Below are 14,671 nucleotides of genomic sequence, written 5' to 3'. Positions count from 1 at the left end.
GGATATTAAGGTGACCTTTTGGGCAAGCAGTTTTTTACAAAAGCCTTGTGTCAGCCTTAAAGAAATGGCATTGTTATTTATGGATATATTCAATTATATATATCAGTATTGGATTCAAGATTAAAGAAAATTACCGGAAATGTAATTCATTAATTGAAATTGCTATATATATTATGAAGAAATGTCATTGAAATCTCAGATTTAGATGTTTAGAATAAATCTATACAAGATTCTATTGACTTAAATTATAATTTAGAAAATATGGTGACTTCATCTAAAATACATATGACCTTTAAACCCCATAGATGTTAGGAATACTTGCTGCCATGCAGTTGAAAAACTTTGAGTGTAACTCTTCTTTTCTCCGGGTACACCTAGTGAGAGAAACTGCTCAGGGGTGAGGATTTGCATCACGTAGTGTTTCCAGTGAATGCTAATAACAGTGCAGAAGACAACAGCAACTGGAGGTGGCTGTGAAATTATTACAGCAGTAGAGCTTGTGCTGCAAGTAATTTTATGTAGCTGTGTTTTAATACTGCATCATTATGTTTGCTTACATTTCTCTGGAGTATAAATGCACTGCATCACGTACAGTGTGTTTGTGTTGAGTCTTGATAATTTTAACTTTTTACAATAGATTTGTGTTTATTTTATAGTCATAAATGATAAAATAACTATTTTTGCCCCATTTACTCCTTAAATACAGACTATTATTTACACATTTATACATTTACAACATAACTTTTCAATATTTCTACTATGCATTTCATATGAAATTGTTTTCAAGTTGTCACAAACCTCCAGATTTCTAATATTGTGATTGAAAAAAAATCTTAGTATAGACTTGCACAGTTTAAACCTGTGTTGTTCAAGGGTCAACTATGCTCCCTTAACCTAGACATTTTTTCCACAAAGAATTTGGAATAACAGTTCACTATGAGTCAAGAAACTGTTAAGTCAACCTTAAGAATTCTTTTTGATAAAAGATAATAATGAATTAAGAATTCTAGCTTACTTCCATTTTCCAAGCCAGTTTTAAAAAATTTTAAACTTTCACTGTTTTTTTCTTAAACTTACAGTTTTGTTTTCTTGCTCTTCACCTAAAATTGTCTTATTCCTGTAGAATCCAGAAGGTTGGATTTAGTCGACTTTTTTTTTCTTTTGAGAATTGATACAAGTGGCCAGTGTTAATATTGCTTTTGTATTTGCTGTAAAGCTGCTATTCTCACAGACAGTGTGTAATATGTATCACACAGTATCCTGTATTTGTGATCTGGGAGAAGCTCCATACTAAAAGCTAGCACCAAGCAAAACTGTCATGTAAAGAATTAACATGCTTCCTTGTTCTAGATAAGTAGCATGTAGAGCATCTTTTTGTTTACCCCCACTCTCCCCCCCCCCCCAGGAAACCAGTCAGATAAATAAGATAACTATTTAGCTTGCAAAGTTAAATTTAAGAACCTCTTTCTTTTACTGACACTTTACCCCCCTTTGTTTTATCTGTCTCTTATGACAAATTACCTCAAAGCTGTTTGGAAAGTGTGATATAATGGAATATATTTTAACTGCTTAGTAACTAAGCAGTTAGACCCTATAAAGCTAGTTTGTGGTTTAAGTTTAGCATGCTCTTAGAAAGTTTCAATGGCCCACTATCTTTAAAGTGTGTTTTTCTTAAGTTGCCTACATAAACTGTACTGGTACGTTAGAGGAAGAATTTATTGTAATATATTATTGCTAAAGATGAAAACCCTGGAAAATGTTTGCTGAATTGATTTATGAATATTAATTAACATTTCTTCAAAATTTTGCCCAAGAAAGTTGAGTCATGTGATAAATGTAAAAGAATTTGTATGTGTTTTAATACGAAACTTTAGGTGAATTTTAGTTCCACAGGATTTCCAAAATCATTTCCTATTTAGCACCTCTCATTTTGAAATGAACTGTCAGCCTTCTTATAAAAGTGTACTAGAAAATACAGGATTTAATTTAAGACCTCCTTTTACCCCCTTAAGTAGGTACAAGGTATATCATTCCCGCCCTTTTCTCTTTTGCTATTTAAGAATTTGGACCTTCAAATTTTGTAAGGCTTTTTTACTTAAATCATGTATTCTTCCCCTCTTTTATTAAACTTAAACACTTTTTTTCCTCTTTTTATCTGACTTTTAAACCCAAAGATAGAAAATGGCAGGATATTTAGTTAGTTTGAATGTAATGGGTGAAGATCCCAAAATTGCTATGTCTAGCAGATTGTTTTTGGCACTGATTAGAGCTTCCATTTAAAGCTGATGAGGATCAGTAAGTCTAGGACGCTAGATAATAAATCTATGGGAACTTTCATAATGCATCTAGGCAAAAATAACTTCTTAAGCCAATAGTTTGATTTTTTTTTAATGGGTTTAAAAAACTAAGTGGAAAATGCGAAATTTGCTTCTTTTACTAAGTTTTCTTAACTAATTTTCATTCTCCACACATTTGTTTCTTTTAGGATAGTTGAGTAAATGTAGTATGATGTTGCTAAGAAAACAAACGGCTTCCAATTCAAAATAAACATAACACTTCTGAAATCAATTTGTGAAATTTTTCTGAAGAGCTTTATATGAATTTTTTTGCTATAATTATTCATAGAAATGCATTCTTTCTGTTAAATATTTTAATACACTAGATTATTTCTGCTCATGCTTTTTTTCTTCATTTGCATTAAAGAGAGAGTACAGTGCACAGTTGAACCACAGAATGGTTATCAGGTTTGGTTTTTGTTTTGCTAACCTTGTAATTTTCAGACTTTATATTAATAAAGTCCATGTTTATCTCATGTTTTATAAACAAATTTTCAGTGAAATGTGTAGGTCTTTTAATTATGTGATTTCTGTGCATAGCTCTCACTTTAAAATTAGGTATGTAGTAAAAGACCACACTCCATATCTGCTTTCATGAAAAGCCTTTTGAAAAATAATTTGTTTTAAAAGATTCCATTAGCTAAAATTACAATCACTTTTTTCTTTTTGTGATGTTTTGCGATTTTTATATAATGCAGTCATATTATGCTTCTTTGATTTTAACAACCTTTTGCTTTGCTTTTCCTTCTTTTTGTGCTGCAAACATATAGTGGATTTATGGTCTGTGGGGTGCATTATGGGAGAAATGGTTTGCCACAAAATCCTCTTTCCAGGAAGGGACTGTATCCTTGTGCTGCTGCAGCAGTTTAATTAGTCAGGTGATGAACTTTCTTATGTTCGCCAATGACAATGAATATGGTACATTCATACATAAGGGTTTTTTAAAATAGACAAAGTTTGTGGCTGTTAGAGTCAAAAATTATTGAAATAAGAAACTGAAGTATTTGTAGGCTGCATCTGGCAGTAGGACATACAGTCTCTGCTGGTAGTTAGAGCACATTCACTGTCACTCATTTTTATTTTATACTGCTTTTTATAATTTTAGTATACATGGTGTGCGTTTTTTTTTTTTTTACTGTTTCTATTTTTTTTATTTTAATCAAAATCTTTATGTTAATGTCATTGCATTTTGTTTTCAGTTGACATTTGGTCAGTTGGGTGCATCATGGGAGAAATGATCAAAGGTGGTGTTTTGTTCCCAGGTACAGATCGTATCCTTATCTTTGGCCTAAAATGTAGTTTCTAAAGGTCAAAATGTATGACAGCACTTCAGCTTGGTCAGGTATAATGTATTTTGTCTCCCCCTAATAATAAAGTATTGCTAAATTACTCTTTCAAAATACCACCTACTATTTGACAGACTTTCCTTTCCCTCATTTATTGATAGTTTCATGTTAATTCTTAAAACTGCTCAAGTTCAACTACTGGCTGACTTTGAGTTGATTCATCTAATCTCAGTCAAAAATCATGGCTTACATTAATTTTTTTCTAATAATTATATACTTGAATAAATCTGGAGGTATTTAGGAATTAAATATGGATTTTGGAATTGTCTGTTGGTTTCAATCATCCTTTTCTTTTGTTCCTCTCTCCCCTTCCTCTCCCCCACATATCTTCATTTTTGTTAATGTTCTGTGTGTTTTGTGGTTTTTGGTTGTTCTCATTACTCAACATACTGCTCTTTTCAGGAATAGTTTTATATAGTAGTGAGTAGATTTGGGTTCATGCTTTTTGTTCTTCTGTTTTTAATATTTGCATTACAGTGATTTATTTTTGTCTATTTGTAACACTTAGAATTGTATTATGAGAAGGAGAATCTATTTCAATAGATTTATAATAAGAAAGTTTTTTAGGTCTTAGTCTGCAGGGAGTATATAGACTAGGAAAAAGGAGAGTAGAGAATTCTAACCTTACAAATATAAAACGCTGCACCATTTTGAAAGTTTCAGAGCTTTAAAAAATTTTTATTAACACAAGTTAAAGCAATTGCCACATTTATCAAAGCCATTTTTCTACTGCTAATGATTTTAAATTAGTATAGAAAATCAGAAAACCAGGACAGAATATAAGTATTTTTTATCCTCTAGGAAATGTTTTCATATTTTTTGATAAGTTCAAATAAAAGGCAAAAGGTTATATTTTAGAAGTGTGCAGTTTACATTCAGAGTCACTTTGGATAGCAGTTATATAACTTGAGTCACTTGCATTTAGAATTTGTACGTTTCAAGTGCACATTTTTATGATAACAAGTATTATTAGACATACAATAAATAAGATTGGCAGAGCTTGTTTATTGATCCTTTCTGTTCACCTAAGATCATGGCATTTTGCAAGGTGACTATAAGATATAGTTTATAACTGCCACATTCTTTCTAGAGACTTTTTTAAATTGCCGTTTTCTTTTTACTCTAATTGGATATGACTAATGTGTTCAACATTAGATACAAGTATTTTTCTTAGCTACTTGATAATAGATATTGATCAGTGGAATAAAGTTATTGAACAGCTTGGAACACCATGTCCTGAATTCATGAAGAAACTACAACCAACAGTAAGGACTTATGTTGAAAACAGACCTAAATATGCTGGATATAGCTTTGAAAAGCTCTTCCCCGATGTACTTTTCCCAGCTGATTCAGAGCACAACAAACTTAAAGGTACTTTTTTCTTATAAATACATATTTAATCCGTGTGTGTGTGTGTGTGTGTGTGTGTGTGTTTGTATTAGTATTTTTATGGGATTTGACCCAGAATTATTGCTGGATGGTGGGATAAATCTACTCTTTCTAAAACTGTTTTTTACTAAGATGATTTCAAATCTTGGAAATGTGTTGATAATTTAAAAGCCTTTTTGAGAATCTATATACATTAACATCATTATTTCTGCAGCCAGTCAGGCAAGGGATTTGTTATCCAAAATGCTGGTAATTGATGCATCTAAAAGAATCTCAGTAGATGAAGCTCTTCAGCACCCATATATCAATGTCTGGTATGATCCTTCTGAAGCAGAAGCTGTAAGTTCTTAATGCTTAAAGAATGCATTGTACTTTTTGAGTTATAATTAAAGTCAGGTTTGAACCTTTTCATTTATTGTTTTATGTTTTTCAGCCACCACCAAAAATACCTGATAAACAGTTAGATGAAAGGGAACACACAATAGAAGAATGGAAAGGTAATGTTCACTGGATTCCTCGAGATGATGCTGAAAGAACTCCTGGCTGTTTATGTTGATTTATTCATCATGTTAGGAAAATAGAAGATATTTTTGCAATCATGATATTTAGTATTATGATTGGTTTCACCAAAAAAGAAAGTGCCCTTTCCTCCCTGCCTTCATCCTAAACTCTCATACCCTCCCCTCCCCCAGACACTGAAATATGAGCGGTTTTTGGAGTTTATATGTTCTTCCATAGTCTTCATACAAATAATGTGTGTTTAGTTTCTCCCCCTTCTTTTATCCTGTCCTGTTTTGCACATAAATGGCTGTATACTTTAAACAGTTGCTTTATTGATAATACATGATTGTATCTTCAGGGTTATTTTTTGTCCACTTATTTGCCTTAACTAATTTAAGAGCTTGTATTTTGCTATATGGCTTTATCACAGTTTTAAAAACTCCCTCTTGAAAGGCATTTAAGCTGTGTCTATCCAAACTATTGTTACGAATAATTCTGATCACATATTAGACCTCAGCTGTTAAAAAAATGTCCTTAGAGATTTGCCTGGCCAATGGATATTTTACAGTTGTTATCAAAATACTCACCAAAGAAATTACAGCAGTTTACATTTCTGTCAGCATCGTTTAAGATGTTTTTACCCATACCCTTGACAACAGGATCAGGTAATTTTTAGTATTTGCAAATCTATAATTTTTATATTATTTTACATCATTGTTCCTTTTTTTTTTTTTTTTAACATTTGCTTTCTTTTCTTAGGTGTAGTCACCATAGAATTTCCATCACCAGTTCACCTGTGCCACCCTCACTTTGGTCTCACTCTCTTTCCCCCTCCTTCCCTGCAGGGTGTCTCTGATTTATAGTTGACTCTTTATTGTTTTTTATTTTTTTTTTGTTTCCTCCCTTGGCCCTTATTTGGTGCCCCTGTATTCTTATAAGTGAAACCATCTAGAAGCTTTTTCCTTCTGACTTATTTTATTGAGCATGATCCCTTCTAGCTCCATCCATGTTTCTGCGAATGGCAGTATTTTATCTTTTCAATTGCTGATTAGAATTCCATTGCATGTATGTCCCACATCTTCTTGATCTAGTCATCTATTTTGGGACATTTGGATTTTTTCCAAGTCTTGCCTGTTGCAAATAATGCTGTAGTGAACATAGGGGTGCAAGTATCCTTTTGAATTAATGTTTTAGTGTCCTTTGGGTTGATCCCTAGGAATGGAAATACTGCATCACATGTAGTTCCATCTTTAGTAGTCTGAGGAACCTACACACAGTTTTCCGTAGTGGTTGTACTAGTTTGCATTCCCACCAGCAGTATAAAAGAGTTCCTTTTTACCATGTCCTCCTCAACATTTGTTGTTGCTAGTTTTTTTAATATGTGCCATTCTCACTGGTATGAGGTGATACCTCATTGTGGTTTTGATGGCAAATCTATAATTTTATGAATTCAGTTGAATATCAATAACTTGGTAGTCATGGAAATGTTAAAATATTTCTTCTTTAAAAGATGCTGTGGGACATTTGGGCCAGGTAATATCTAGATCTTGTTTTACCTTCATTTGTTGTCAGTGTTTTTGCCCCTTTTGTAATTCCATGACTTTGATAAGTCTCTTGACTTGCATTTTTGCCTGATCTTAAAATGGAGATAGAAGATATATTACTAACAACTAAGAACATAAATAATGTGAAGGTAAAAGGGACTAGTAGGAAGGGTTAGACCTGCACATACACACACACATATGTCTCTGTGTTTACATGTGTGTATATCAATTATTTGGAAAGGGAGGGAAGAATGTTTCTTCCCAGGAGTTACCAAATATGTTTTCTTCAAGTTGACTTTGAAAGACACACCTTTGGACTCTGTAAGAGTCAACCAAAATGATAGAAATGGATAGAATATACTATAGTAACTAATATGTAAGGGTAGAACTGTGGGTCAGCCTGTGTGTTAAAATACCTACCTGATACTTTTATCGTTACATTTACAATTGACATGTATAGTATTTCATCGACTCTTAGTAGATTACCAATTGTAAAACACACTGTTATGTTCCAGTAAGAAGGAAAAACCACTGCCAGTTACAGTGCACCATTAATTAACCTAATTTCAGAAAAGTACAAGTTATAATCATTGAAACATAGTATTTCTGTTTATATATAGCTATATCTAACATTTTTTATTAGTTTTAAGAATGTTATCTTTATACTACTTTTTCCTAACCTCAAGTGTAGTTCAGTACTATTTTTTTCAAGATCTATTTGAGTTCTAGCATTGTAACAAAAATTTATTACCAATGCTATTAACTACACATTGTTTTTCCTAGGTGTGAACCCAAGAAGATTCCATAGTGAGCAAACTTAGATATCCCTAGCTTGTGTTCGTTCCAACATGTCCATTTGTTTAGTCATTTACCAACTCTTAAATGTTGTCATATTCTGTAATTAGAGGCTCTTTATCCCAAGTTTAAGATTTACAGATGTCTTAAAGTTCTGTGGAACATTTTTTGCATGTATATTTTTCAGAGGAGAATTTACTACATTTATGCAAATTTCAGACTTCCACGACCCAAAGAAGATGATGAATGATGGTGTGGTAGCATTCACCAGAAGATTCTTCTTAAGTAGTTATTCAGACTGACAAAGCAGATTACAGTTGACATGAGGATCACTTAAAAAAAATACAGGGCAGGAAGCATATACAAGCAAAGGCAGCATCTGGTGTGTGTATTTATTTGAAGCAAACCTCACAACAGTCTACCTACTGCCCAGACACTTAGCAAAAAACAACAAGATTTTCATGGAAAAATCTTGACAGTAGCAGTATAGCTGCCTGCTTATTTTCCTCTAATAGGAATATATTTATATTCCACTTTGATCAAAGAAGCTTCCATACACTCTGATTTAAAATCTTAACCATTATCTAGGTAAGCGTCTACAGAGTACCAGGTGCTATGCCAGGGATCAGTAAATAGAAATGAATAAGACTAACATGATTCTAGTTCTCACAGAGACAGAATCAGGCAATTCTTTTAGTGTAGAATGATATGTGGTATGATGTGGCATGTTACAAAATTCTGGTAGACTAAGAAAGATAAAATTCTAAATTCAGCACTATTCTTAATCCAAGCTTAGGAACATTAGTTAAGCAGAGATTTTGTTTCTTTAATTATAATTCAAAGAGGAATTATTGACATCTGCAGACCCTCTGCCATAGTAAGGACATCATTTAAAGTACTTGATGTTTGTAAATTTTTACTTAAAATTTATTTTGTGAGATTGGCTCTCAAGCTTTGAAAAGTTCATTTTTGTTAACATCTTTTTTCAGAATTAATATACAAAGAAGTTATGGACTTGGAGGAGCGAACCAAGAATGGAGTTATACGAGGGCAGCCCTCTCCTTTAGGTTGGTTACAATATAAACTTGATTAATCGTAATTTCTCTCCTATAATCCCTAGTGACCTGAGAGCAGTAGCTCTTTCAGTATTTTCTGTCATTATTTACATTTTAATAATTATAAGAAACACATTCAGGGCAGTTAAATTTAAAAGCAGTGGTACACTGTTGTACCAACACATCACAATGTATTCATAAAATGCATATCTTTTCTTTTTCTTCATTGACATTCTGCAAAAGAATGGAATTTTACAATTTTTTTGGTATTGTCAATAAAGAAGAAATTATAATATAGCTCCTATTTTGTAAATATACATATATATATTGGTTTGAACAATCCCCTACTATTTAGTTGTAACAAAAGTTATAAATGCTTTATTAGCATGGTTAACTAATTGTATAAATACATACATAGTACTATAATTGTTCATGATAAGAGGTGTGAGATTGAAAACTCCATTATTGAGGAAACCTTTATACGTTAGCATAATACCCAAGTGATGTCAAATGTTTGAGTAAACTCAGTAATCTCATAGGATAGCTAGAACAGTTATAGTCTTAATTTATATGTAAAAAATTTCAGTACTGGACAATACTTATGGTTACACAATAGGTAGTGAAAGGACAGGACTATGGATTACTTGACATTGTCTAGATTCTCAAAGAAGAGTATTGGTAAAATAAGCTGTTATAAAAATACTCAGTTGTTGCTTATATAAAAACAGAAAGTACAGTCTGACAAATTATCAGATAATGATAATACTATTTTTACTTGGGTTTTAAAAATGAAATATATTTCTTTTCCCTCTGAATTGCCTTCCTGTCTTTACTTTGGTTTGACTACTGTTGTGAATTTTCATGCTTGGTCTGCAGCTCTCTGCAACTGATTTGCTGTTTTGTTTCTCATAGCACAGGTGCAGCAGTGATTAGTGGCTCTCAGCATCCATCGTCATCGTCGTCTGTCAATGATGTGTCTTCAATGTCAACAGATCCGACTTTGGCCTCGGATACAGACAGCAGTCTAGAAGCATCAACTGGACCTCTGGGCTGCTGTAGATGACTACTTGGGCCTTGGGGGGTGGGGGTGGTAGGAGGGATGGGGAATCGTTTAGTCATCGATAGAACTACTTTAAAAACAATTCAGTGGTCTTATTTTTGAGTGATTTTTCAAAAATGTAGAACTCATTTTGTAGTAAAGTAGTTTATTTTTTTTTAATTTCAAGTGATGTAATTTAAAATTTAAGTTGTGTTTTAAAACAGCAACAAAACTGTATTGTATTTTTGCTGTAATTAACTGTATAATGTAAACTTAATTATTTTATCATGGTTTTAAAATTTTTGCATATTTGCTTTATCTTATGCTGCTGATTTTTTTTACTGATTTTGTAAGATTTTGTTTATCAAAGCAACTATTATGTGGTGACTTGCCTATATCATGAATTATTTAAGATTTTTATAGTTTTTTATTAGAATTTATTTCAAATGTTTTGTTCATGACGCTATCCTTCAGGGTTATGTGCTTATCAATGAAATTACCCCAGAGGAGTGAGGGAAGATAACCTGTAGCCAGTCCTATTCAGGAATAACTACTGTAAATGATGAACGTTTTAAAGAAAACCTCCAATGTTTGCTACTTGCCAACCTTAACATAGTTAATACAATTGGTAGGTAATCCTATATAAATTTTGGTTAAAAGTCCCATTGTTTAAGTGGCAGAATGACTCAGAACATGTCTTTGAAGATGCTATGTGTCTGCCATCACCTTCCTTCCCCACCACCCCCAACATAAGTAAAAAGAATATGGTGTTTGCTGCAAATTTGTGGCATGCTTGAAACTTACGATCATATAAAGTCAAGAGGATACTTCATGAATAATACATTTCAATACAAATAAACAAATGGTTCATTTCTACTAGCTATGAGCCTTTTTTTTTTTTTTTTTATACACCGAGTTAATCTGCTCAGGCTGTATGTCCCAGCAGTGATCTAGAGTCTGGTCTTTGCCTTTCCTGCACCCTTGGATCTTTCCAGTTTCTTATTAAAATATCCGTCAATTGAGCACCAGTTTGCATGGTGTTTCTGGCCATTTGATTCTAACTGTGTAGCATAATTATATTTATACTAACTGTTGGGAGGTTCCAATGCCTACTTAGATTTCTGTAGGTGTAATGTATCAAATGAGCAATATACCGTTCATCTGAAAATAGTAGCACACAGCCATATATAGGATATCATTTTCTAAGGACTGTTTCTTCACATTGAGCAGAGCAGGCTTAAGTGGTGATTATTTTGTCTTAGTCTTTAATTTTTTATACCTGATTTTCAATAAAACATGCAATTTGGATGTTGAGTAGTGTAAGAATGGTGCTGCTCCTGACAAGTGTATGTTAACTGTTTACATTTTATATCTGCAGAATTATTTCTCTATAACTGAATTTTTCTTAAGTAAAATGTCATTGACGTCTCATTATCTCAGAAATACATTGTCTGTAATGCCCCAGGCCCCTTTGGTTTGTTGGTTGGTTTGTTTTTGCTTGTTTATTTTGTTTGGAACAGGAAGGACTTCATGTAATGAACTGGGAAATGCAAAAATAAGTGACAAGGTTGTAGGCAGAAAACCTATTGGTATTGACCACCAGGAGCAAGAACTGGGACAGCTCAACATGCATTGCGTGAACGTTCTATTGGCATGTTATTTGTATATATAGTGCAAAATTCTTTTGAGTAAGGTATTTTATTTAGGTCATTGTTAATGTGCAATACTTAGGATTAAACTACATTAGTCTCTTCATGTTTTGAAATACCAACTTTGTTTTTGATTGTTTAAAATCATGACTTCCATTCTTTTTTAAAATTTTTTTCCTTTTCCTCATAACATGGTGCATTAATTTTATTTGCCAAAGTGGAGTTTTAAGAGTATGATACCCCTTGATTTGTAGAAATAGGATCGGATATATAGAATTTCAGCAAAATGTTGAACATCAGTGTGTCCTCTGTTTGTCATTTGACAGTTAATTAGCTTTATTTTCTCTAGAATAGATTATTTCACTATTGCACTTTAACAACTGACATGCTGATAAAAGATCCCAATGTTTTATGTTTGATTGCTGATAAAGCCATCTCTATTGATACAGATTTTGACTAATCAAGGAAAACCATGTGATTTTACAGTGTCATTTGTTGTAAAATGCCAGCTCCCACTTGCCAACCAGCATGTTTAAGTTGATTCAGAGCAAAAAAAAATTGTTATTCTTAAAGACAAATTCTTAAGTTATATCCTGGAAACAAAATCTGCTTATTAAATATTGCATCTAGGCTTTTAAAATATAATATCTAAATACAGCTTTCCCTCTTTTAAATCTGTTAGGCTAAGGATGTTCTAGTTCTATTTATTTGAGAAGCTTGAATCTTTAAAACATCTTAAATATTTGTGGGATATTTTTTTAAAAACTTATAGATAAAACTTCTGTCAAGCAGTATTTATGTTAAGGTACCTTGCTTATCATTTTAGGTTTTCAACTTTATATACTTAATATTCCCATCTTACTACCAGAAAATTATTTTGGCCAAGATTCATTTTTATAGATTAGGGAAGGAATGCTGTTTTTTTCTACGTATCTTCCTAGTTACTGTTGTTACCCTCTAATATGTATTGACCATTGGTAAAACAATTGTGCTGTTGGGATTGCTTAGTTGCAGTATATATGGATCAAACTTTTCAACTCTTTCATACTGTTTGCCCAACAGGTCTCATTTTGTCTCACCCCTTGGCTGCTGTGTCCCTGGTATGCGCTCTTCCAAGTTGGTGAGAGCACAGTGTGTTCAAACCAGACTTCTAAGAGAGACACCAACCTCTTAAACAAGAAGGCTGCCACATAACACCTCCCCCCCACCCCACCTTAGCAGTTTTAGAGAAGTTTGATTAAATATAAAACAACAAGGTTTCTGGAAGCCTTTTCATTATTCTCTTCCATGCTAATCCTGCTTTGTTGTCTTAAAAGATGAAGGTGAGGAAGAAAGACATCAGTGTCTGATAGTAAAATCTGCAGCAGGCAAGTGAAACTTTTTTGGGGTTATAGTTAAGACTTGGTTTACGTTATTGGCCAGTATCTGTTACACATACGAAGACTTATAAATACTCAGTGTTGCCTAGGCACAAGCCTGCACAACATTTTGAGGTAAAAACATAGTCTGTTTTCAAAATACTGTTGTAGTTTGTGAGTGTCGTTCATTAGTCATACATTAGCTGTAGAGTGACTGCATGAAGCCCCATGACCCCCAGTAAACTCTTTAACAGTAGAAAAACCAAACACCGCTATTTTGTCATTAGCAGGCCTCTTAAATGTTGCCTCTCCATATTACATTTTAGTATACATTGTGTTTCTATTGATCTCTCTTAGGTTTTTCCTGATTCAGAGGAAACCAATTTTTCCTTAATAGCAAGAAAGATGAAGAGGTAAAGGGCATTGAAGCAGAAATGTATAGTTTGGGGTATGATTAGAAAACTAATAAGGAAAACAAAGTCCTAATTAATTTTAAACTAACTGCTCTTGTTAAGTGCTCTTAAGGAGAGTCTAGTAAGAGTAATACTTCCTGGCCACTTCTGGTTTAGATTCTCTTCATTACTGAAACTTGAGAAATAATACCTGTGGGTTAGTTTTGCACAATATTCTATTCTCACAACTTACAAATTAAACTAGGTTTTTATTGAACTACCTCACACTAATTTTCTATGCTTTCCCAAGTAAGCTGTTGCCCTTACTGTTAGATCTTTACTGAGTGTGAATTATAAATGTGTGTTAAATACTTTATAGCCGATGTCAACACAATACCAGTATGTAAAATATATACCTTGCATCAGTAAGAGAGACTCACGTGTAAATTCTTTCACTGTATATCTTGGAAAGTTGTGTTAGATGTGTTCATTGGACTTTATTACTGTTTTTGTAAGTAGAAACCTGCTCGTGATACCAGTCCATTCTTTACATTTTACAAAAGGAATAAATCTTAGTAAATTTTACGAAGAAATAAATTACTTTTGTAGGCCCGATATTTGGTATATTTTTGAGAAGCTCTTAATCTTTTAGCTGAATGATGAAGTAAAACTAAACTAGCTGTCTACCTGGACCGTGACATCTATTTTCTCATTACAGATTATCCTGTTTAATAGGTTTTAAAACCTGAAAAAAGTGATAATGAACATTTGCTTTTTTCCCTATATGATGCCATTCCTTCATTCCTCTACCTTCCCTGTGTTCCATTCCCTTTCCTCTCCCGTAGATAAAGCAAAATGGGGCACTTTGTAGGGAATGCTGAGATAATTATTGTGGTTTTTAATCATTTATGCCCTAGTCATTAAACATGCACCACTGGAATGTAAACAATGTTATCTAGTATGTCAATTGGTTATAATATTTTAAATAAAAAAGAAAAAAGTGGTATGAAAATTATGAAATGAGTTTTTTTATTGAAAACAAATGGGTTAATTTGTGGTAAAAAATTTATCTGACAATTTTAAGACTTCCTATAGATTGAGACAAAAAGGATAGTATTCTGAGATTTGGATTTTATGCAGATTGTATATTAACAAATGATCATCCCAACTTTCTTGCTTATCAAGATTTGCCTTTCTGGTATTTGAAATCACTGGAGAAACTATCTGGTTGCTTCAATGCCCTTAACCTAGTTCTTGACAGCTATAT

General features: G+C 32.8%; 1 protein-coding gene across 2 annotated transcripts in view; it reads left to right on the top strand.

The window, feature by feature from the left end:
* Positions 1-14,401, top strand: part of MAPK8 (mitogen-activated protein kinase 8) — a 51,420-nt gene extending 37,019 nt beyond the window's left edge. The window contains exons 7-12 of one of the 2 annotated variants that reach the window (XM_004680669.2): positions 3,536-3,607; positions 4,871-5,053; positions 5,286-5,410; positions 5,505-5,568; positions 8,901-8,978; positions 9,884-14,401. In XM_004680669.2, the coding sequence (XP_004680726.1) occupies positions 3,536-3,607; positions 4,871-5,053; positions 5,286-5,410; positions 5,505-5,568; positions 8,901-8,978; positions 9,884-10,029 (668 nt within the window). In that variant the 3' untranslated portion in view covers positions 10,030-14,401. Of the gene's footprint in view, positions 1-3,106; positions 3,179-3,535; positions 3,608-4,870; positions 5,054-5,285; positions 5,411-5,504; positions 5,569-8,900; positions 8,979-9,883 lie in introns of both variants that reach the window. The other variant, XM_004680670.2, reaches the window with a different exon arrangement.
* Positions 14,402-14,671: the final 270 nt, after the last annotated feature.

Source organism: Condylura cristata, unplaced genomic scaffold, assembly GCF_000260355.1.
Source record: "Condylura cristata isolate star-nosed mole 26May11 unplaced genomic scaffold, ConCri1.0 scaffold00011, whole genome shotgun sequence".
In the NCBI taxonomy this organism is placed as follows: Eukaryota; Metazoa; Chordata; class Mammalia; order Eulipotyphla; family Talpidae; genus Condylura; species Condylura cristata.
Note: the sequence above shows the minus strand (reverse complement) of the source record. Positions and strands in the feature narration are given on the sequence as shown.